Source organism: Cydia splendana, chromosome 2, assembly GCF_910591565.1.
Source record: "Cydia splendana chromosome 2, ilCydSple1.2, whole genome shotgun sequence".
Lineage (NCBI taxonomy): Eukaryota > Metazoa > Arthropoda > Insecta > Lepidoptera > Tortricidae > Cydia > Cydia splendana.
In genome coordinates this window covers 3,427,163-3,453,307 of record NC_085961.1, presented here as the reverse complement: position 1 = coordinate 3,453,307, position 26,145 = coordinate 3,427,163, and the positions used below count along the sequence as shown (strand labels likewise).

The window sequence follows — 26,145 nt, the reverse complement described above, 5'->3', positions numbered from 1 at the left end:
GGGTTGTCACTTTCATCTAATTTACCCAACTTCGCAAGTAAAAGAAGTTTATGTTTGTACACTAAAATAAGTTTATAAATATATACTGTATTTAATTTGTCTTATTATCCTTTATTTAGATGTTTTATCCCGTTAACGAATGAAAACACAACAAAAATCATATTTTTGGTCATTAAACTATTGTAACAGATTTTCTCAAAAGTGACAACCCTAGCCTTTGTAAAATGCTTAGGCGAGCCTTATTTGGAAATGGGCAAAAACGGGTAGGCAACATTGCCCAGCAAATTTATTTAAAAGTTTTTACACTTATCGCTAAGTTATTAACAGGGAATGGTAGGATTGCCCAAAACCTTTAAGTGATCCTTAGACATCATCATCATATATACGAGCTGTATTTGAATACCAAATTGACGTGGGCAATGTTGGCGAAAACCCCGGATATTTTTTTATTTGCCCGCCCTCTAAAACGCAAAAAAATGGGTAAAAACACGATAAAAAAATGTTTTCTTCACATAAACTGATGCGTTTGATCACAATGGACGTGCTGAGCAAAAAAAAGTCATATGATGTGATTTTTTTTTTCAATTCGTGTTTAAAAAAAAAGCGGGCAAAGTTGATGATAATGAGTAATGACGGTACCTACTCTTCGAAGGTCGCAAAAATATGTGACATGCTCTTATGGTTCTACAAATAAGATCGTGTCCAGATATTATTGCGGCCTTCGTTGTGTAACATAAATTGCAGGTGACTGTACATTTGGAATAATTATTTTATTTAGTTTCAACGAAAGTTTCAAGTTTAGTACGAAAATACTTCAGATATGCAATATGCACAAAATGTAGACCTAATCGAAATAAAACATTGCTTTTTATAGTAAATTTATAAAACATTCGATACATAGGTATACATAACAATAACCAGGCCACAACGCTATTGGCCTGTAAGCTTCATCTCGGTCTCCAAAGCCGCAAAAACTTGCTAGTACTTAGTGCTGGTCTAGCCTTTATTTTTTCTTGAAGATTTTCAGAGAACAGCACGTACATGCATTATACATATAGACGGAACGAACGGCATAATCATAATAATTTATTCGTCGCAATCCATGGTATTACAGATCTAGTTACAAGACTTTCAGGTATTACTTATACGAATTACATAACTCTTCCTGTTAATAGGCAATATTTTAATATAAAAGTTCTATAATATAATACAAGATTACAGTTGTCATCAAAATTCATTGACATACAGAAGTCAAATACGTTTTTAAAATGACGCAAAATGATACCAGCATAATAAAAATTGATCCCAATCAGTAAAGATGAGTCTTTAAACTTTTTTCATTTTAAGCGAGTTTTGAAGGAAGATAATACTTAAATTCGACTGTAATCGTATTATTTTAAGATAGTTTACTGCGGTTTTCAACAATAATGACCCGTAAATAACAGCAAATGAAATTTAAATGAGACGCGAGCTGATATTTATGTGCCCTATTTTTTGAAATACATTTTATCTACTGGTATGCTTTCTCGTGTGCGTATATGATTTAATGTCAATATAATTGTCAAAAGCAAGAAAATCAAGCTGTCATTTTCATTTGAAGAAGTACACGTGTGCTCCGGTGTAGCCCCAACGGGCATCTGACTTGAAGAAGAATTTTGAGTGATGTCGTCAATGTATGGAAATTGTTCGAAAGTTTACATTTGAGATTGAATTTCTGTGTTGTCTTTGTGAGTAAAAATATAAATCGATAATAAATTGGTAGCTGAATTATCTAGCTTCCAAAATCATACAATAATTCAATTACTGTCAAAGACAAAATTGTTTTGCTTCTGTCTCAAACGGAACTCCATATTTTGATTTTTTGATACTTTTAGTGTCGATTTGTAGAGAATAACAGCAAATTAAAAATATAATGGCATAAAGAGTCGGTACACGGTTTCTTCGTGAATAAATTTACGTGTAATTTAATGCAATTATCAAACATATATTGAACAAATTATGGTTACAAAGTGAGGTCTAAATCGAAAACGTCATATACCGGCCCCGATTGGTTTTAGTATTAAAAACGTTTTGGATTGAAGTGAAATCGTGCATATTGCAAATAGTCGATAATGAACGTCGTTTGGCTGATGCGATTGCTCGTTTATATTTATTTCTGACTTTATTTTAATGTGTCTGGCTCTGAACGCTTTTAGAATTTTGAAACCTAAAAGTTTTTTCATGCATATGAATGAATTTCGCTCAAAATGATCCGATCCGATCATTTATTTTGGGTAGGTAGTACAGTTTCAGGGAATATAAGCGCTTGTGGCCTAGTGGTAAGAGCGTGCGACTTTCAATCCGAAGGTCGCGGGTTCGAACCCCGGCTCGTACCAATGAGTACATATTATTAAATCACATTTACAACCAGGTCTATCGCCAATATATTTTATTACCCTTATATATACCCGACGTTTCGACACTGGTTATGGTCGCGGCTAACTGATGTTCCAGCAGATTGTCAAAACAGAGATTTGTGTAACTACCCGACGAAAAGTGTATGAAGAAGTTTGGGGTAGACATCACATTTTCAATCCACATATGTACCTACACTTAACTTAAAATGAAGATTGTCAAAGTCATGGTATAATAATATACTCCGCCTGGTACTCCATTCCGAGATTCGCGTATGACCTAACTGACACGCGCCTACGTCATCATGCTGTTTACAGGTTCTCAAACTTTGAAATGTGGGAGAATTTTAACCAACCGTGAAAATTATTTTAACGGCATTAATTTTAAGTTATTCATGTAGAAACATAGTAAAATAAAACAAATCTAATGTATTAAATTAAACTTTATTTATCTATACAAGACAAACGTTTAAAAAACTAATTCACAGTTACACATTAATTACCAAGCTTACGCCGTGAAAAGTTTGGAAAACACTGCGACTGCTGACACTGAGCGAGAAGGAAATAACAATTAACACGCGTTCGACAAGGATGACGGTCAGGGCATGAAGTTATCTAGATCCGAATTGTCAAATATGACAGCGCTATCCTGTGTTGCCAGTAGTATAAACAGAATTACCCGAAAGTCTGAAATTTCTTTCGTGAATCGGAAGATATTGCTAACGAGTAATTAAAAATGACGTGTTAGTGTAAAATTTAAGCTAAAATACATATAAATGAAAATTATAAAATTATAAAGAAATATTTTAACTTATTAACCATAGGTATAATGTACCCATGTAACATGTTATGTTGAAATAAAGTGGCAATGTTATTGTGACGTAGGCCCGTGTCACTCTGGGAATGGAAGACCATGTTTTATTAGACCATGGTCAAAGTTCACTATTTACTGTTTAGTTTAGGAAGTGAAAATAAAACATTACATACGATCACCCTGGATCACTAAAGTTACAAAAAACGCCAGCGAAAGAAATTGGAAAATTCTCCCACCCTGTCCCTTTTCTGTCAAGCGGAAAGATAAATGAGCGACAAAGACAGAAAATGTCTAATTTTGTTTTATAGTGATTGTGAATTTACGAGCGTTAGGGGAGTTATTACGGATCGAATGATACGACTTATCTCCCTTATCGGTTAGAGTACTGAAAGTAATACATACAGGGTGCAGTGAAACAACTGTTCTACTAAACAAACAACCCGTCAAACTATTTAACTAGCCGATAAACTATATTAATTAAATATTATATGTTTAGCCAAAAAATATTATTTACTTTTAAGATATTCCGTACCAAAAATACAAATTAAGACATGTTTAGGAAAATGTATACCAATTTATCGAGTAAGGATTGCGAGGAGAGTCGGATTATGAATGGGGAGAGAAGGGATGACAGGGGGGTGAGGTGGTTTTTAAAGGCTACTGCTACCTAAATAATGTATTCCTGTTACAAATGGAGCTACAGTAATATTCATAATAAAAAAAATCGATTCAACAACGTTTCAAAATCACCTTTTGTATGAAATCCCATCTCACCCCAACTACGAGGGACTACGGGGTGAGGAGGAATTTTGTGTTTATCGTTAAAGTTATGAAATGGAACTACCTAAAATCATAAAAAAAAAACTAAAATACAAACGGCCGGAACAATTATTAATAAAATTAAGTTTGCATAAAATGTAAAAATAAAATGTTATCGAGGTTTGAATGTCAGTTTTGTCCCTACTCACCCCATTTTACGGTAGCATATTCACTGTCATTGTATAATTAATAATAACCAGAATCCTATTTTTTATCCACAAAATAACTACAAGCCGGACAACGTATCAAAAATGTTATATTTCAATAATATTATATTCTCACTTTTCTTTTAATCAATTCATAATTAATATTCTCACCCGCTTTAAATAAAACTATACAACTTTCCCAGGTTAATTATTGTCGTGAAAGTTGAAAGTTCAGCGGTGAAAACTTGACAGTCTACCGTTCGCAAAGTTCAAAAAGAAAAAGGAAAAGGTTAGAAAACGAACAACCAATGAGATCGCCGCAAGTTTCCAGCGAATAATCCTGAATAGAGCTGGAGCGCAGCTGTGGCACACATTGTATAATATTTTGTCACGCCACCATTTGATTCACCATAACGATCCTTCTTCTTCCTCGCGTTATCCCGGCATTTTGCCACGGCTCAGGGGAGCCTGGGGTCCGCTTGACAACTAATCCCATGATTTGACGTAGGCACTAGTTTTTACGAAAGCGACTGCCATCTGACCTTCCAACCCAGAAGGAAAACTTGTACTTATTGAGATTAGTTTCCTCACGATGTTTTCCTTCACCGAGAAGCGACTGGCAAATATCAAATGATATTTCGTACAAATGTTCCGAAAACTCATTAACTAGTACGAGCTGGGGTTTGAACCCGCAACCTCCGGATTGAAAGTCGCACGCTCTTACCGCTAGGCCACCAGCCCTTCACCATAACGACCCGCTGAACAATAAAATTATATATCTTTACGTATATCAATACACCTTATAAAACAAAGTTTCCAGCCGCGTCTGTTTGTGTGTATGTATGTTCACGATAAACTCAAAAAGTACTGAAAGGATTTTCATGCGGTTTTCACCTATCAATAGCACTTCTTGATTCTTGAGGAAGGTTTAAGTGTAAGTATAATTTTATTAATTTGTGAAGGTTTTGTGTAACCCGTGCAAAGCCGGGCGGGTCGTTAGTAATTTTAATAAAGTGGGATTTAATCGCGTACATTTACTTTCATGTATTTTGTGCTGACCTTTCTGTTTTCAAATATGTTCTTATAGTATACACAGGGTATACTTCGCAAGTGACTGCGGAAACTAACCCACAATGCAGCTCCCTCGTACTGACATTGGTGCAAGAGAGTTGCACTGCGTTTGAGTTGACGCAGTCGCTAGCGTTTATGGCCGCGTAAAACTCATGGTGAGGTTACTGGAGTCGTCTCATAAGGCATCTTGCTCACGCTCATTGGTGCGCTCATTAAGAGTCACACAAACCTGTCGCCAAAAAACCGCTTCCATACAATTTACATATCGCATAATAATTGCATATTCATGTCAAATTTCATGTTATTTCAGAACGTCCCTTAAAAATGAGGGCGGAACTTCGATTGTATGGCGGTCGCGACTCTTAAGTTCCTATCAATAAGATCAAATCGTTATCAAATTGTCGAACCAGAATCGTCCTCCGTGGCAGAATCAAACAGGCGTGGTATTATCGCGCCCGTAACATCGGCTGGCCGCTCGCCAGACAGATAATCCGCACGGAGATTAAATGATATCCCGTTATGTCTTGCACGTGGATAATGATAGGGATTTGGGATTAAGATTACATGAGTATTATATATAGCTTGTGTAGGTGGGAGGTAAATCTGGTAAACTGAAGGTAGGTTCAAGCCCCGGCTTGCATCAATGAAGTTTTGGTACCTATTTAAAAGATACAGATTATAACTACTTCCAACTGCACTGGAGGCTCTGTTATGATCTAAGTCTAGTTCTGTATGTTTAACCTCCTGAGACTAAATGTACATTACAATGTATATAATCGTGCAATCTAATTTGAACATTTCATGAACCAAATAAAGTAGCATTTGATTGTTTGAAACGAATTTGGTTCCAATTTATTAAAAATATGAAAACTTTATAAATATGCTGGGTCTTACGAGGTTAATACTAAACTTGTGATTATGTGACAGTTCTTACCAATCCTTCGTTATGCAGCTCTTCCCATGTTGGGTCTCCGGGGGGCTCCGATTCCATGGCCCCTTCATAGTGTAGGACTGCTACCTGCTTCGCTTTTGTGAATCTGGGGGCAAAATTTGATAACTTATTAAGGTTATGTGGGGTATGAGAAACATAGTTTATTTTACTCGGGGCAAGAGTAACAGTATGAGAATTCCCTACAAGTGTTACTCTTGCCCCAGTGTTATTGTAGATGTTTATTTCACAATTACGAAATTAAGTCAAAGATTTTTAAACGTAACATGATATGAAATGGCGTTATTAATCGTCTGTCAAATAAAACAGGCCGTTAATAATCCTTTGTCCCTTTCTGTCATTTTAATATTTAGAATAGAATAGAATAGAATAAAATAGAATAGAATTGATTTATTCGTAAGCACAAACAATTTTGGTTGGGCTTAATTCAAAATGTAATTGAAGAAATATGTTGATGTTGATCTGATCTGACACAGATGAAAAGGCTTATTATAATGTTAATGTTCCATTAATAAATAAATTTAATGTGCCAAACTTCCAAAAAAATATTACTTAACGTGACAGCTACTCCATATAATATGAACTGTCATAGAGATTATACAAAGTGACAAAGTTTTACAAAGATTTGCTAAGTTGCATGAAAAGAGAGGCTAAATAATTAAATTACTTATGTAGCATAATGCGTCTAACAGATTTTTTTTATGTTAAAGTTGAAAAGCTAAGTCTAATAATACTAAAATTTCAAGAGCAATGTATCAAATAACTTTCAAACAAATTTATATTTAATCAAAAGTTTCTGAGAATTTAACTTTGTATCAAAGCGAATCTTTCTAAAGGAGCCTACCTATAGTAAATAGTTTCAATTGGATTTTCTAACGCTACCTCAACTATGTTTGTTAGTACATATTAATAGTGTTGTGAATTATAATAACGCTCATTTAAAGCTCGAGGCTTAAAGACTGGAACCCTTTTCGCTCTCAAGGCTTAACGCCTCAAAGGCGGCAAATACGATTTCTTACATCCATACGCGTAAAATAAATAAATACAATTCTCAAATAGACTTACGTCTTGAGGGCTCGAGTCTTTAAGCCTAAAAATAAGCGTTATTCACAACACTGGCTATTAAGTAAACTCAATAAAGCCAAAAATACACAAATTCTTATACAATACAGTCAGCATCACATAGATGGTGATGTCAAAAGTATAAATATATCAGTAATTCTTATTTCTATAGAATTGATGGTTTGTTACGATATGTTTCACCACTTTGGCCGTCACTATTTATTTTATTTAATAAATTTTTATTATTTATAAGTGATTATGAATGATGGATTACGTAACAAAAATATTTATATACGACTTACTTCATACGTACAAAAATAATATATTATATATGGAGTATTTTAACGTATCTTTTTAATACCTACTGATAAGTTACTTAGCTACTAACAACTTACTTACTCGATTCATTGCCTTTACGTTGCGGCTATCATATAGCATAATGATAAAACATATATATTATGTCAATATAAAAAAAAGAGATTTTGTACTTACAATAAAACTTTTTCTGCTATTAAAATGTATCAATACAGTTCTTATTTAATTTACAGTTTGATTAAAAAATGGCAAGAAATTTTAAATCTCGCACACTTGAGGTTCCTCCTATCAAATGAGGTACTAAACTCATTAGTAAACGTCTTACCCATCATTAGTCGCCATTGAAAGTCTCCAGTCCGTGCAATAGTCGCTCTACAAAGACTATTATAAGACAGCGCAATTAATAGTTCTTCCACACGGCGGGGCTAACTGGAGTAAATGCGGTTAGTTAAGATTGTCTACCTAGTGATTTTGTCGTTTCATACCTATCTGAGGAGCTTATATTCAAAACCTGATTTGTTCCAAAAAAAAATGAGCTAATGTTATCAATCTATAGAACATTAAAAATAACACCTACATAATTTTTTTCCTTACTGCGTAAATATTATTTTCCTATAGTATTTTAATTTTGTACCTATAGCGGGATCATATGCAAAAAGAGTTTTGTCCACTAGAATTTGCCATGCAAAAAGTGATTTGTCACTTTAGCCAATCTATTCTATTTTGGCTATTTTGCCGCCACTTTGCCTAAGAAAAAAACACTTTTTGTTTGGTTTGATGTAAAATTTCTTACGTCAAATTTCTGGGGTTACGAACAAAATATGATTTGTCCTTATAACGTTCGTCGAGTGCATAAAAGGTTTTGTCCAAAATGTCCAAGCATAACACGATTAGTCCATTTTTAAATCGGTAAAATATAAATTAATTTGTATTGATAGTTATTCTGAATAATTTTAATATATTAGTAAGTAATTTATTAGTCTGCAATATTCTTTTTAATTAACAACGTTAAGTTTCAGTTGTATCAGTGTAATACGAAATAATCGTTTTTTTCACTTTATCTCAGTTTATCACGGTGACAAATCAGTTTTGAATATAAACTCCTCATCTAGGTAACAGTCGCCATCAGATATATCGGAGCAGCCAAGGTGTTCACAATATCTGAACAGGCACTCTAATGCCTTGGCAATAGAGGCGTGCTCAGATATTTGTGACCACCTTGGCCGCTCCGATATATCTGATGGCGACTGTACACTGGAATAGTACATTTCAATGCAAGTGTGGAAAGTATGTTATTTACCAGTCTCGAGATGACTTTTATGAGCCGCAGGCGAATAAAAGACACGGGACAAGTAAATAATAACACTGTCACACGTACAATGAACGACGTTTTTAATACATTTGCGAAAAAATCACAATAAAACAAATATTGGTAACATGATTATTACACTTACAGTTACGAATTTTCTCTTGAACTTGAATATTATATAATTATTATTCAGCACTATAAACTACGTTCAGCGTTGATTTACATTGCCAAAATTAATCACACAGTTGCAATTTAAGAAAATGATTTTGATTCAACTAAATTTCAAGTGAAAATGGTGGGCGCCGGTTTTACTTTTTCATTTTTCTTTTTTTTTTTTGCTAACGGAAGCCATGAGATGACTTTTATGAGCCGCAGGCGAATAAAAGACACGGGACAAGTAAATAATAACACTGTCACACGTACAATGAACGACGTTTTTAATACATTTGCGAAAAAATCACAATAAAACAAATATTGGTAACATGATTATTACACTTACAGTTACGAATTTTCTCTTGAAATTGAATATTATATAATTATTATTCAGCACTATAAACTACGTTCAGCGTTGATTTACATTGCCAAAATTAATCACACAGTTGCAATTTAAGAAAATGATTTTGATTCAACTAAATTTCAAGTGAAAATGGCGGGCGCCGGTTTTACTTTTTCATTTTTCTTTTTTTTTTTGCTAACGGAAGCCATGAGATGACTTTTATGAGCCGCAGGCGAATAAAAGACACGGGACAAGTAAATAATAACACTGTCACACGTACAATTAACGACGTTTTTAATACATTTGCGAAAAAATCACAATAAAACAAATATTGGTAACATGATTATTACACTTACAGTTACGAATTTTCTCTTGAACTTGAATATTATATAATTATTATTCAGCACTATAAACTATGTTCAGCGTTGATTTACATTGCCAAAATTAATCACACAGTTGCAATTTAAGAAAATGATTTTGATTCAACTAAATTTCAAGTGAAAATGGCGGGCGCCGGTTTTACTTTTTCATTTTTCTTTTTTTTTTTGCTAACGGAAGCCAACGTGGCAATGAAGTTCCATTCGGCCAAATAAAAAAAAAGTTTTTCTAGTGATATATCATATTTTATAACGTTTTATTTATATAATAACAAATAAATATTTATTTTATATCGTGTAACAATACTTCTTGTACGTAATAAATGTCTAATGGCAAAATAAAAATATATAAAGTTTTTGAACATCCAAACTCTTTGATGTGGACGTATCAATTACGGTCAGAATTAAATTTAAAAAAGCTGGAAAAGTAAAAAGCACTAGTTCGCAAAAAACTACTTTGCGAACGCTAAGAAGAGAAGATTCTTGATTGTTCAAAAACCGATAGCAAAGTTGCATTTTATTCACATGTGAGGCAAAGTAATCAACCGGTCCGACAACCGGTCTGGCTTAGTGACCCTGCCTGTGAAGCCGATGGTCCTGGGTTCGAATCCCGGTAAGGGCATTTATTTGTGTGATGTACACAAATATTTGTTCCTGTCATGGGTGTTTTTCATGTATATAATAAGTATGTATTTATCTATATAAGTATGTATATCGTCGCCTAGATTTGAATTATAAATATATAATAACATTCATTTGGATTTGATTTGGTTTGTTTTTGTTTGATATCTTACAGTCAATATTTTCTTCAGGCTGGTGTGGTACCTAGTTCTTTATTTCACTCGGGGGCAAATTTTGTATAACCCTCGTAACGCTCAATATTCCATTTTTAGAACCACTCACTACGATCGTGGTTCAATATTGGAATCTTTCGCTTGCTCGGGTATCAATTTTACAACAACTTAAACAACAACTTTGCCCCCTTGTAAAACAAATAACTATTGTTATTGCTTATAACAAGACGTTACTGATAAAACTCAACAGAAATCAAATATTATAAATTCGAATTATCCTCCTGGCTGTTTGTTTATATTTTTGGTCTGTTGTTGGGGCATTTCCACTGAACGGCATTTTACAATCGCGGCCAAATCCAATCAGTCCGTTCCGGTAAGTACACCGATAGCAGTCGGCTAATTAAATGTCCTGCGTCTATATTCAGATACAATAATGCATTACAGTACAATCAATTTGATATCTGTGCCACTTTGGTAGTGCAATATACCAGTGCGAAGGAGATGGACTGCGATTGAGTTCACGCAGTCGTTAGCGTAGACGTCAAGTTTAGTGTCAACTCACGGAGCCGTACTTGTCATAGTGTCAATAAGAACGCCACTCACGATATCTTGGCAGATGATGGTGAAATTTAAAGTTTTTGTTTTTAGGGTTCCGTACCCAAAGGGTAAAACGGGACCCTATTACTAAGACTTCGCTGTCCGTCCGTCCGTCCGTCCGTCCGTCTGTCACCAGGCTGTATCTCACGAACCGTGATAGCTAGACAGTTTAAATTTTCACAGATGATGTATTTCTGTTGCCGCTATAACAACAAATACTAAAAACAGAATAAAATAAAGATTTAAATGAGGCTCCCATACAACAAACGTGATTTTTTACCAAAGTTAAGCAACGTCGGGAGTGGTCAGTACTTGGATGGGTGACCGTTTTTTTTTTGCTTTTTTTTCGTTTTTTTTTTTTGCATTATGGTACGGAACCCTTCGTGCGCGAGTCCGACTCGCACTTGCCCGGTTTTTTAATTTAATGTAGCATCACGATCCGCGATTGTTGCGCCATTTAGGGTCCTAGTTAAATTGGTTATTCCATACTTACACTATAGAACTTCCAATTTAGCAAGAACCCTAAATAATCCCGTGTGGTGACTGTACTTCAATCAATCTCAGAAACAACCAATAGTTCTAACCCTACACCACAGGCCCAAGAAGATACCAATGCATAAAACTTGTCGGGATGCCTTCTTTCAAAAAAGGTTGGCATACCGGTACATCGTCTTAGGGCATCTTGCACCATTCACTAACTGGGGTTAACCGGTTAAACCTGGAGTTACAAGGGTTACCAGTACAATTTGACAATGGGTTAACCGTTTAGCCGGTTGACCCCGAGATAGTGGGTTGGTGCAAGTGGCGCTTAGGTGGTTATTTAATCTATGTTAGCACACCAATGCAATGCATTAGACGGATAAATGGATAGGTGGATGGAAGCTGCTACGGGTCTCACATTATTGTCACTGTGACAAGGTAAATAGGTGCGATGGCAATATATCCTGTCGCAAGTTTGCCACGGCACGCCATATCTTTTGTTCCCTTTAGAGCGAGAAAACGCACGTTATAAATGTGTTTTAGATTTGTTGTTACAATTAATCGAGAATGGAGCCTTCAAAAGCTGGTGTTAAAACGCGATTAGTGCGCTGCTGAAAGCATTCAATACAATCGAAAATGATTGCCGTGGGTGAGTTAACGTTGAAATTATTTCGAGCAGCTTTTAATACTACCTATATTTATTATTTAGCATAAATGGGTGAACTTTTTACTGTCCGGCTACGAAAATCGTTCACACGGCGTCTATGCGGGAATGCCGTCGAGCATTTTTTATTTATTTATTTATTCATGATACACTAAATTAAGACCGCCGAGGACAGGAACACTTGGAAAAGCATGGTACATCGCACAGGAAACTCTTCAAACTTGACACGACCTTCAGCAATGAAGATGCCGACTAAGAAGAAGAAGAAGAAGAAGATACACTAAAATACATTTTAAAAATTACATAAAACTCGCCAAACTGTGAAGTATGATGGCGAGGTACGCTCTTTTTTATGCAAGTAACTTAACCTATTTGGGTCATACCCGTTTTATAGTATCTAGTACTTGGGACTCAAGTCATAAATAATAATAATAAAAAAAACGGGTTATATTATATATGTACCAGAGTCGTTAACTTTTATTTTATTGTCCACAGAAGTGACCATTTTCTAAAAACGTGTTTGACCCATTTACTTAATTCTAACAAAGAAAAGGAAAGAAAAAAGAAAGAAAGGGGTCTTTGAAAGGGGTCTGTATTGTTTCCCATAAAGTTTTAAGTCATAATGTATTGTTTGTCCGCATTTTCGTTAGTCATAAATTGGTTTTTCTCAGAAACGCGTAACTTTTCAGGATTGCCATAAAACAAACCTAACCTAACGTATATATAGGATAACCTTACGAAAATCCTGTAAAGTTAACAGGTTTCAGAATTATGACTAACAATAATCTGACAATCATTACATTATGACTTTCAATAATTATGTCAAACAAAGTGATCCGTTTTGAAAGTTGCCATACAAATTTTGCTGTCGCTACGGTATTCGATAAAATCTCGTATAATATATACGGTATACGGGAAGAAAAAACGCCGTGTGAACCTAGCCTCTCTCGTTGCCATGGTTGCAGCTAGTTGTCCAGGAGGAAAACTCTATAACTGTGATGTTTCTAAATAAGTTATATTTATTTAGAAACATCACAGATATAGAGTTTTCCTCTAGCCGCCCAGAGACCTTTAAAAAGGTCTCCTGTTTCATTCTAATTTGAACTTTGTGTTGACAAAATAAAATTTCATTTTGCTTGGCAAGGTTTGACGTATGGGCGGTTAGAGGATAAAAATAACTTAATTTGAACTGCAAGAGCCCAATTCAGATTTTACCATTTGTTATGGTTTTGAACTGGTTTTGATACGACCTTGATGATAGCAAAGAGAATTTGAAAAAGAGAGTTACTGTCACAGACAAGACATCCTCCAGACTGAGCATAGTAGCTCTACCCCCTCTGCCACGCATAAGGTAGTTTTACTCCATTGTCGAGTCGAAAGTGTCTTTGTGTGACGTCCGTGTCTTTGAACGGACCAATCACGGCACGGGACCTCGCTCACCTCGTCCCCCGCAGATTTTTGGCAGCATCGGTTTCATGAAATAATTGCTCTAAACTCCGTCTAGAGGGTTCCTAGTCTATGGTTACTGTCATGGCAAAGAGAATAGATAGTATACAGGGGTCCTGTCATGGTAAATTTTGTAGTCACAGTAAATTTACTGCCATCTATCGACACACGACTAAAACTCAAAATGAAAACGTATAAAACTATCAAAAAAATGTATATATATCGATAAATGTTTTTATTATTTTTATATCATTTTGACCCATGTTCATTGACTGATACCTATGTGTTAAAATTGTTAAATATGAAACGGTGTCGTTAACGCCATCTAGCCGAGCATAGGCCAAAGGTGTGTGCGCCATCTATCCGAGAATGACGTTTTCTTGATTTCCGCGGCGCGTTTTTTCCTTAGACTTTATTCATCTTATACGGAGTTACATAATTATGTCTTTGTGTCATGGTAAATTATGTAGCTACAGTACATTTACTGCCATCTTTTGACAGAAGATTAAAACTGTTATTACGCCATTTGACTTTGATCATTATTCTTTCACTGATATGTTTTACTTGTATTTTAACTGATATTAATATTAACGCCATCTACTCGAGAGTAGGCTGCAGATTACGGCGCCATCGCTCGAAAAGATTGCACCATACCTTTGGCCTAGTGGCAAGTAGATGGCGTTAATATTCATATTTAACAAGTTAACACATATCAGTGAAAGAATAAGGATCAAAGTCAAAAGGCGTTCTAACAATTTTAATCTTCTGCCGAAAGATGGCAGTAAATTTACAGTGGCTATTTAATGTACTTTGACAATCCACCTCTATACACTTTATTCTCTTTGACGACCGGTCTGGCCTAGTGGGTAGTGACCCTGCCTGTGAAGCCGATGGTCCTGGGTTCGAATCCCAGTAAGGGCATTTATTTGTGTGATGACACAGATATTTGTTCCTGAGTCATGGTTGTTTTCTATGTATTTAAGTATAAATATATATATAATATATATCGTTGTCTGAGTACCCTCAACATAAGCCTTCTTGAGCTTACTGGGGAACTTGGTCAATCTGTGTAAGAATGTCCTATAATATTTATTTTTATTTATTTTTATTTTTTTATTTATTTTGATGATAGTCTCGGTGATTGGCGCGTACAATCTTCACTTTATTCCGCATGCAACAATTAACGTGAGTGTTCTTTAAGGTCATATCAAAACCAGTTCAAAATCATAACAAACATAAATCTGAACAGAAAAGTCGCATAGTCTTGTAAGTGACTTCACCCAAACGAAGCTACATAAATATCTACACGTGTCTTATATCCATAACATGCCTGTCATGATTTTCTTGGGCAACTAATCAACTAACCTATAATATAAATCCATGAACCTGGGGCCGATTATTGAATTTCGATCGCTCGATTTCGTCACTCGAAAATCGGTGCAAAACGGCAAAATGCTAATTTGTGAAATACGAGCGATAGAAATTTGGAATCGAGTGGTATTGACCAGTCGTTTTCAATTATATTAGTAGAATTTAAATGCCTAGTAGTGGAGATATTATTGAATACACGAAATCGAGTGATTGAAATTCAAAAACCGGCCCCCTGAACCCACTCCATCCCTTCGATATGGCACTCCATGTAACACCTTAATAGCTCCAAGTACTCCAAAGGTACACTATAACTCCGGGGTCAAAAAATTGCTGAAAAGGCCAAGAGCCCCAAAAAGCACTTTAAAAAATACCATTCTTCCAGCTAATAATGGAGTACAAAATGTAGAACAAATTCCTCTCGATGACCCCTTTGAATTCTTTGCCCTGAGCCCTTAAGGCTTACAGGCCTATTCGGATTTCGAGATAATCACAAGATCTTGAGACGATTTAGAGATCAACTAGATCTACATTAGATATCGACTAGATGTGACTTGGATATCTAACTCATAACTTGTCGAAATCGTTCAAGAGGACCTCCAGAATCGCAGAAACGTCAAATTTGACATATCTATCTTACAAATATCTTTAAATTATCCGTATCGTAACTTGTTGAAGTCTAGTAGAAATCTAATTCATTTTCCAAATCGAGCCGTTAGGGACTCAAAGGGGGCATCGACCTTAATTGGACAGTGTTATGGAATAGCGAACTAAGCGCCAAAATCCGAAAAAAAAGTTATGAATGCAGGTCGGATATAAATGTGATAATCTATAATTCTATAGTATTGACTACTTCTTTGTTGAAAAATCTTGCTTACAGCCTTATTTTAAGGGGTAGAATCAAGCGACACGAAATCGAATGAATCGAAATTAAAATATGTATGGCCCCATGCACTAACTCGTTACGTAAAAACGAATTGAACGCCAAATTTACTTTTGCAAATTATAATAAGCGTATATTCTAAATCGCAAAAACGAGTTAAACGTCATAAAGATGTTGTTAATTCGTTTTGGTTTAAAGTTTTAATGATTTATAAACGCAATATCGATTTAACCGCCCTATGGTGTCGTTTAATTCGTTGTTACATAATTTTATATTTTAAATTGCAGGATATTTCGCTTAAAGAGAACTGAGTACCGATTTCTGGCGTTTGATTCGTTGTTGCATTTCATACTTCGCCATATCTCATTGCTCATAAGCGAAACTGATGTGACAACGAAAGGATATGTTTACCTACATATTTTCACATTATTTGTGTTTAAAGCCGTGATAGTCATTAAAAAGTGTTAGAAATGAACAAATTAATTATTAAGATTGAACAGATAGTTTTTAAGTTAGTTTGTAAAGCTCGGTGTGCCTCTCGCGCATTCGAAGTTAGTTAGTTAACGAGCAAAAGGCACCAGCTGCCCAGCTCAATAAATATCAATTCCAAAAAACCGGCCAAGTGCGAGTCGGACTCGCGTTTCTAGGGTTCCGTACATAAGTCCGATTCACGCCTGACTGCACATTTCTAATAGGTTTTCCTGTCATCTATAGGCAAAGAACTAGTTTGTGTATATTTTTCAAAATTTTAGGCCCAGTAGTTTCGGAGATAAAGGGGGGAATGGTCATTTTTTGGCTATTTTCTTAAATAACTTCGAACCTATGTATTTTAAAATTATAAAAAAAACATGTCCATCTTTGGGTCACTAATTTACATATCCGTACCAAATTTCAACTTAATTGGTTCAGTAGTTTCTGAGAAAATAGGCTGTGAAAAGACGGACAGACAGACGCACGAGTGATCCTATAAGGGTTCCGTTTTTGCCTTTTGAGGTACGGAACCCTAAAAAAAAGAACCCATATGAAGAGTGGTCATAATTTAACTAATCTTTTCCAGTCGGTTATTTAATCTCCTTAATATCGCTATCAACATCACTGGTAGACGATTTCCCGATACTAAGCCAGCTGAACTGCGCCGAATGTCCCAGTGTGTACGCCCCGGTGTGTACCAACGGCGACCTGACATTCACCAACGAGTGTAGAGTACAATGCTTCAACGACAAGCTGCGCGAGCAGAATAGGCCCCTCCTTCATGTAATCTAGTGAGTTGTCAGTTTTTATATTGTCCTGCCCTGTCCTATCCTGTCCTGTGGGCGCAGCACGGTTCCATTTTTATCGTCTATCACTATGCGCGTCCCTTTCGCACTTACGTACTTGTTAGAACGTGACAGGCATGGTGACAAGGGATAAAAACGAGACCGTGCTAAGCCGCCTGGTAACTATTAGATCACTACCGTCACAGAATAAATAATAGTACTAGTAGAAGATTCATCACTCTCTAATAAAACGCGTCTGTTACGATTAGGACAGATATGACCGCTAGGTGGCGACAGCAGCGCCACGCGTGGCCTGTGGCTAGCCACCAAAATTGGTGTGGGACGGATGTACTTAAAGCTACTTGTTGCGACGCGACGAAATCGCGGAGTGAGCCACGCCTGACGCCTTCGGCCGCGTACGCAACCGGAGCTTCGTAACCAGTTGGGATCGAAGACTTTTACGGTCTTGTACGAAACTGGTTGCGATCAAAAACTATTTTCTTCTCATACTTAACCAGTTACGATCGAACATTTTTTGTTTTTGTACGAAACCTCTCGACCGTTCATAAAAGGGGTCATCCATTAATTACGTCACACGTTTAGGGGGAGGGAGGGGTCAAGAAAATGTGACATGTTGTGACATGGGGGAGGGGGGAGTCACAAACATTGTGACGTCACTTTAACTTCATCAGTAACCGAAAATTAATTTATATTTTTTTATTCGCTGTACAGTTAAATAATGAGTTTAAGGAAGTAAGTTTCGTTCCTAATTGGTTTTGTGTTATAAAATTACTAATATTTCTTTTACCAAAAATATATTTTCATTAAAAAAAAATGCCGTGTTACTATTACCGATTTCGTTGAAAACAAAATTGCCTAAAATGTGACGTCACACCAGGTGGGGAGGGATTTGCAAAATGTGACCAAGTGTGACAAGGAGGGGTCAAAAAACCTAGAAATTCGTGTGACGTAATTAATGGATGATCCCAAACCAGCAAAGACTTTCTTATCATACATTTTAATGTTCTAATAATGCACACGTTATACAGGTAATTAAGCCCGTTTAAGCCAACTCTGCACCGTGTTTGATAGCATATATTGTGGAAGTATTATTTTAAACGTCATCATTTCATAGAAAATAAAAAAATCGCATTTTTATTATCTTACGTAAGAACTATGAATTTACATACTTAGATTCAATGTTCATTGTTAACTTTCAATTATGCACTGTTTATTTAAATCGCTAAGTTATTTATTTTACATTTTTTTTTTTACAGTTATGGCACTTGCGTGAGTACTTTCGTGCAAATCGGCGTACAAGTTGCAGGCGATGTCGATATACAGGATGGAACATTTCTATAGGCTGAGCTGAATTGTCTTTGTGATCTTTGACTTTGTGATCTACTCACAAAGCCCTTTCATTTGGGACCCCACATGGTATATTTAAAAGTAAATAAAAAAAAAGTTTGTACTGCCGACTTTATGACGTCACAGCAACTACCCCCACCACTTTCGCGCTTGTTATCTCACATATTTGTGTTGGGCATTACACTGAATGCATTGATACCATATTCACCCATATCCGAGACGACATGAACGAAACCTAACATAAAGCCTGAGAAAACGGCCAGAAGACGGCTAGAAGGCTGTAGGATATTATACCTAATATCCTAGAAGGCTGTAGGATATTATACCTAATATCCTACAGCCTTCTAATATACCTATTAGAAACCAGAACCAACCAGAACCAGAAGACGGCTAGAAGGCTGTAGGATATTATACCTAATATCCTACAGCCTTCTAATATTTTTTTATTTTTTATTTTTTTATTTTTATTTGAAAAAATGTTTACATGACCTTACAGACAGATCCAATGCGCCATGAAACTTAACATTAACATATACCAAAGGTACATATAACAATCAGGTACAAACAAACAATTACAAATAACACAATTACAAATCACTAGGTCCTTATCACATCCACAATTACACCTTAACGGATGTAGGCCTCGCATCCATCACCTCACAGAATCTCATGCATTCATTTCTCACAGACACCCAACGCCACGCAAACAGGTCGCACTCGGGTACTGATGCCAAGAGTGCATTCAACTGTGTGAGGGCACGGAGCAGCGGAGAGTTCAGTCGTGACACGGTGCGTCCCGCTGGCAAAGCCAACAGATCGCGTCGCCGCGGTCTGAGGGCTATCCTGGGGATGTCTGGCACATGTAGTCGCACAAGTCGACTCACCAATTCTGGACAGTCCGAATCACCGCGCAGGGTCCGACACGCCAACGTCAATAAGCTTAGGTTACGTCTCACCTCCAAAGAGTTGTAACCTAAGGCCCCAAGGAGATACTTTGTCGGATAAAGAAACGGGTAATATCCAAACATTTTTTTGTATAAAAACCTTAAAAAGGCTTTTTGTACCTTTTCAAGAAGCAAACTGTAGGTAGATTCGTAGGGATGCCAAACGATCGATGATGTCTCAAGCTTGCTTCTTACAAGTGCATTATAGACAAGCCTGATAGCAACAGGATCGTTAAACTGACGAAGGTTGCGTGTAACGAAGCCCAGTCTTCGAAAGCAGTTGGCAGCAAGCGTCGAGATATGCTCATGATAAGTGAGCCGCGTATCGAAGACCACACCCAGATCTTTAATAGAACACACGCGGTTTATAGGCTCGGACCCCAGCACATATTGTGCATGCAACGGCATATGAGCACGGCTGAAAGTGCAGACGCAACACTTAGCCGGGTTGAACAGCAGCTTGTTTTCGGTGCTCCAGAGAAAAACCGAGTCGATGTCCCTTTGTAACGACTCACAGTCAGTACTTTGCTCCACTCCATACACCAACTTAAGGTTATCTGCATATAGAATTGAAGGACTGAACTGAGGTCGTTTATCATGATGCCGAACAAGAAAGGACCTAATATGGAGCCTTGACTAACCCCAGACCGGGTATGGTATGGGGCCGAGACAAAACATCCATGCTTGACGTACTGCTGCCGATCGCGTAGATAACTAGCGAAGAAAGACAACAATGCGGGAGAAAAACCAATCCGATCTAGTTTCGCCAACAACACATCGTTATCCACGCGATCGAAAGCCTTACTGAAATCAAAATAAAGGACATCGACTTGGATACCTCTATCTAGGTGCTCAGATATGCTATCAGCCAAAATTAATAGGTTGGTGTTAACCGAGCGACTATGTCTGAATCCGTGTTGTGCGTCACATAAAAACGGTTTTACCTGTGCACATAGAGTTCGGTGGACTATTGACTCAAAGAGCTTGGCCAGAGTGGAAAGGACGGCAATGGGCCTATAGTTTTCCACGATTGTAGCGTCATTTGCCTTTGGTATAGGTCTCACCCTCGATAGTTTCCAGCGAAGAGGGTACGACCCAGTCCTCAGTGCCAAATTAAAGATATAGTGTAAAGGGGCTTTAAGGTAATCCATGCATCCCTTTACAACGTACGCTGGCAAGTTGTCCGGGCCTACAGCACAATTGGATTTGAGGTGCTTTATCCCAGATACAACCTGTTCCATCGATACTGCATCTATATGGATGTAGTTGGCACTACGGTTGAGATGGTCAGTTCCCCTTACGTTGGGATCAAGAAGCGGCGTGTCAGGCAAAAATACCCCAGAGAAATAGCTCGCAAACGCATTAGCTACCTCAGCTCCAGTAAACAGCTTTCCATCCAACTTCACACTATTGACGAACCCTCCCGTCGACTTCAGGCTGTCTAAGTGCTGCCAAAATGCCCTCGGATTGTCCTTCACCTTGCTCTGAATTCGAACTATATAGTCGTCGTAGGCAGAGGCTATTCGTCCTTTCAGCTCAGACCTCAATTTTGCGAACTTGTTATAAGACTGTTTGTTATTTGTGCTTTTCCATTCTCGGTGCAGGTCACTTTTTAGTCTGAGATCATTAATGAGGTCTGCGGTGAACCAAACAGGATAGCGTCTACTAGCCTTTCTCGGACGACTTCGTTTAGGAATGCAAGTGTCAAAGATTCCGTACAATATTTGGTAAAAGCTATTTACAGCACAGTCGACATTCCCAGCACTGAGAACTTCCTTCCAGCTATTAGATATAATATACCTATTAGAAGGCCGTTTGGTATTGAAAAATAATAAAATTCTGACCCAAAATTATCTATTGATTGGCAGATATAAAGTCTAAGAAAAAATTGCACGGCTGAATTAGATGGCGCTGTATGGGGCCATATGTTTTATGCTACACGTATAAGTATAACGCCATCTATATTAGCTCGAATGTGCAAGAGTGATAGAGAGTCAGCTAGGCTAGATAACGAAATTTCAATTTTTGTGTTTCATGGGCGGCCTTCATTAACCCTTGGAGCGCCCTAGAATTGTTGTTGGCTTCTAGAATGAAGTAGCGCTCCCCAGCGTACGTCACTAGTTATCTTTCAACGTTATACTTCGTCTGAAATACTCACACTTCGTCGCAGTCCATGAGGCCTCGGAACCGTATCCAGTAGTTGTCTATTTCGTTGTTGGCTTCTAGAATGAAGTCGTAGCGCTCCCCAGCGTACGTCACTAGTGATGTAGCTGAAACAAAAAAATATATAAAATCTTGCGTGGAGTAGGTATGTACCTACTGTAAACTAATTAATATCATTAAGGCCAGAGAAAAACTTCTGCCTCTCAGTCGCTTGAACACGCACGCACGCACAAGGACGCTCTAAAATAGCAGACAACGATTTTCTATTTTTAGATGTTGGTGGTAGGCCCAGGCACTCAGTTACACATCTTTTTTTGCACGGGAAGATTTACAGTTCTCTGCCAATTGACTTCAGTCAATAGATGGTTGGTGTAACTGGAACTAATATTACCTAGGTACATATTTTGTTGACCGGCATAATTTGGCCCGACAATATTATAATGGACGACCGCTTACCAATTAATGGCTCCTCTACATGATGGCCCAGCGCTAGACCAGCGAGATGGTCATGCGATGGTTATGGCTCCTCTACACGATGGCCCAACGCTGGACCAGATCGATAGAATGGCCATGCGATGGTTGAGAGCACGCACTATGGAATGGGCCACGTGTAGATGCGTACGCGCAATCGCTGGCCCATTACCTTTGATGTGCGGACGAAAAACCGACACCGCGGCCATCCCGTCGCCATCCCGCCGCACCATAAGCCATCCGATACCACCACCCTTCCCACTCGCTGGCCCATCTTAGTGGGCCAATACGATGGCCCATTGTGTAGATGAGTCATGAAACATAGTCCCCATTTTCCTCCTTGGATACTGACACTAAGGAAGATATTTTTGTACCTTCTCCTACCCATCCCTCCCCTATTGCTCCCCTTTCCTCTGAAGTGTCAGTGTCTTCGTAAATTTCTGTACCGGGTATTTCGTCAAAACTGTTAGAGCTGTTTTCAACAACTCATGGTTTACAAATAGTACCTAGTTACTATAGGGTGACTGCTATAATTGGCCACTACATAGTAATTGGCCACTCTTAACAATAAGATTTATATTGGCTTGTTTTTTCTGCCTTACTATAGAAAGGCCAATTACTATGTCGTGGCCAATACAGTGGCGGACTTGCCCAAAGGCCCAGTAGGCTCGGGCCTAGTCAAAATGATAAGTGCTGAGAAAGGGGCGGCTACAGTAGGGCCTGGTGCTTAGCACAGAATAAATAATAGTAATACTAGGTACAGAAGACTCACTCTCTAACAAAACGCGTCTGTTACGATCAAGACAGATATGGCCGCTAGGTGGCGACAGCGCCACGCGCGGCTTATGGCTAGCCACCAAAATTAGTGTGGAACGGATGTACTTTTAGCTACCTGTAGCAAAGCGATGAAATCACGGAGTGAGCCACGCCTGCTACTAGGGCGGCAAAGACTGCAAATCCGCCACTGGGCCAATAACTATATTAACTCTGTAATGTAATAATAAACTACAATGGAAAGTAGCCCACTTCTATAAGCAAACACTCTTGTAATATAATGCAAATTTAAACATAAACCATGAGCTATACCAGGAACATAGTTAATTAAAACTCTTCGAACATAAATTACAAGTAGTTAACTCTTCATTAAAAACAGATTGAATTTAAATTAGCCTTTAGCGGAGCAGAATACCTAACATTAAAAGTTAAAAGATGGAATGCTGAATAGCGATATAACCTCTAACCCTTATTTTAAGGTGACGTAGGTTCAGCCAGCAGAGTTTTTGAGAAATCAGCCAGCCGTAGGTAGGTGGGTATGGGTAGGTGTCAGCCAATCGTGAACCGCTACGTCATCTGACAAACTGCACCGCTCTCTCAAATATTAAGAGCCCGTCAACGTGCACACTAGCGCCACTGCTAAATAATCGTGATAATTTAAATTTAACGACAGGTGTTTAAAAAAGGGGGCCGCTACGTACTGTATTTTGTATTTAAGTACTTTTTGAATACATCAGACTAGTTTTTATGTTGCTGGATTCGTCAATCTATGCGTCCAAAGTTAAAACGGCCATTTTTGTTTTGAGTTCATAGATCGACGAATCCAGCAACATAAAAACTAGTTTAATGTATTCAAAAGGTACTTAAATACAAAATACAGCACGTAGCGGCCCTCTTTTTTAAGTATCTTACGTTAAATTTAAATAATCACGATTATTTAGCAGTGGCGCTAATGTGCACATTGATGGACTCTTACATAGGTATAGGCAAGTAACGGTACAGAAGCTTAATATTGGTTGCAAAAAAATGAATAGCAATCTTAAGGACTTCGTCAATTCAAGCCTTTATTAAAAACTTTAGCTCGACAGAAAAAAACATGAACCTAGGTCTAAAACGCGCCATTAAATTAAGTAGGTAAGTAACAAATTTCGCACAGAAGCTAAAATATGAAAGTTGCTTCTAAAAACATGCAATTTTATTTTTGACCGCACCATCGGTTACTTTCTTTGTTAAAACTAACTAGAAATAACATTTAAAACGATGTTATCCACTAAGTGAGACCGAGAGAAGAACCTGAACTCACAGCGCCTTAATCTACTTTTTAGTATTTAAATTTCTTTGGCTAATTAAGCGAGACAGTGCTCTGGGGAAACTAAACAAGTCAACTTGCCGATCAAGTTGGCTTGTTTCAGTGACTTGAACGCTCCTTGGGAATGTTTTCGAAAGACGCGAGACGGTTTGTCACAGATCACATACGCAATACACTCCACTAACTTACTCAATGTAAGGTACATGCACTTATGAGGGTTCCGTACCCAAAGGGTAAAACGGGACCCTATTACTAAGACTCCGCTGTCCGCCCGTCCGTCTGTCCGTCCGTCTGTCACCAGGCTGTATCTCACGAACCGTGATAGCTACAGTTGAAATTTTCACAGATGATGTATTTCTGTTGCGGCTATAACAACAAATACTAAAAACAGAATAAAATAAAGACTTAAGTGGGGCTCCCATGCAACAAACGTGATTTTTGACCGACGTTAAGCAGCGTCGGGCGGGGTCAGTACTTGGATGGGTGACTGTTTTTTTTTGCCGTTTTTTGCATTATCGTACGGAACCCTTCGTGCGCGAGTCCGACTCGCACTTGCCCGCTTTTTTTATTTATTTTTCTTACTTTAAATATGAACTTACAGTTTGTCTAATATGGTTTTAATGGAGGTGGACGCACAATTTAAACCCACCCGTATTTATTAAAGTATGAATATTTCGAAGTTAGCAAGCATAAGAACCGGGCCTTCGTTGGTGCCTTGGGAGATTCTCTCTTTTCGCGTGACTCTCATATTAATTGGTGCAATCTGTCCTGGGGGGCTAGCCAAGTGGCAATCGTTGATAGAAAACGTCATACGAACCTTAAATAATGTATGGAAATAGTCATGTGACTTCTAGTAGCGTCTGTCATCAGTGTCATCCCTATACATTTTTTTCTTTTCGTTTCGCATTTTTTTGACAATCTGATCCAAATCAACCTAGTCCTAAAGTAAACTCGATAAGGCTTGTGTTATGAGTACTAGGAAATAGATAAATTCAGAAATACATCTATGTATTTAACATCTATAACTCGTGAACAAATATCTGTGATAACACACAAATAAATGCCTAGGTGGTCGTCACTAATCATTATGAGAGCGTATATGAAAGAGCTTTTTACTTATGTGGATTTGTGGATTCTATAGAAGGATAGTCTATGGTTGAAACATAGCAAGATACGAAATCCCTAGTCGTCGTAGATAAATGCCATTTAAAGATATTTCTGTATTGGACTTGTATTCGAGACATCTTGGAAATGCAGTTTAAATAAAAGTTTAATTTGCATTGCTGAAACTTTTGCCTTTCGAATATTAAATAAGTCTGCTCATCGTGTTTGAAACTTTCAACTAGGGTGTGTAATGTTTAATATAATTATAAAAAAACTATAATACATTTGTTATAACGCCATTTGATATATTATTGTTTGTTATAATGTAAGTTTTATTATACGTTTCCTTTATTATATTATAGTGATTTCATCTAAACTGTCATTGATATAATGCCTAATGTAATATAATTTTCAAATAGTATAAAGACATGTTTTATAATGACATTTGTTATATTATATTTTCGTATAACTTGGTATAACGTAATACTTCATACAATGTTATCAAGTATAAATACATATATCGTATAATTTTTTTTGTCATATTTCATTTACTGATAACGTAAAGTTTTACATATTTTTTATAACTAGTACGCAGGCCTACTGCTTTTGCTAGCTATTTTATTCTAGGGAGGTCGCAGTTCTAACCTAACCTAACCTATTTTTTTCATGGTTTTCGTTCTGCGGGGGCCGCAGTTCAAACCTAACCTAAACCACTTTTTTGATAGAATATTTTATTCTACGGAGGGTCAAAGTTCTAACCTAACCTAACCCTC

The 26,145-nt window shown here is 37.2% G+C and overlaps 2 protein-coding genes across 3 annotated transcripts in view; one reads left to right on the top strand and one right to left on the bottom strand.

Annotated features, from left to right (window-relative positions):
• The window catches only part of LOC134802410 (uncharacterized), a 204,206-nt gene that overhangs the window by 5,967 nt on the left and 172,094 nt on the right, over nucleotides 1-26,145 (bottom strand). For both annotated transcript variants that reach the window (XM_063775078.1, XM_063775070.1), the window contains exons 8-9: nucleotides 21,710-21,821; nucleotides 6,178-6,280 (exon numbers count right to left, since the gene is read on the bottom strand). In XM_063775078.1, the coding sequence (XP_063631148.1) occupies nucleotides 6,178-6,280; nucleotides 21,710-21,821 (215 nt within the window). The remainder of the gene's footprint in view (nucleotides 1-6,177; nucleotides 6,281-21,709; nucleotides 21,822-26,145) is intronic.
• Nucleotides 12,169-18,673, top strand: LOC134802763 (uncharacterized). Its single transcript, XM_063775462.1, has 3 exons — nucleotides 12,169-12,271; nucleotides 17,041-17,245; nucleotides 18,517-18,673. Exons 1-3 carry the CDS (start codon nucleotides 12,259-12,261, stop codon nucleotides 18,599-18,601), a joined length of 303 nt encoding a protein of 100 aa, XP_063631532.1. The 5' UTR covers nucleotides 12,169-12,258; the 3' UTR covers nucleotides 18,602-18,673.

Excerpts from the sequence above, each read along its gene's own strand:
- LOC134802763 (XM_063775462.1), top strand. Across the intron at positions 17,246-18,516 it reads CCCCTCCTTCATGTAATCTA|TTATGGCACTTGCGTGAGTA; the intron begins GTGAGTTGTCAG and ends TTTTTTTTACAG.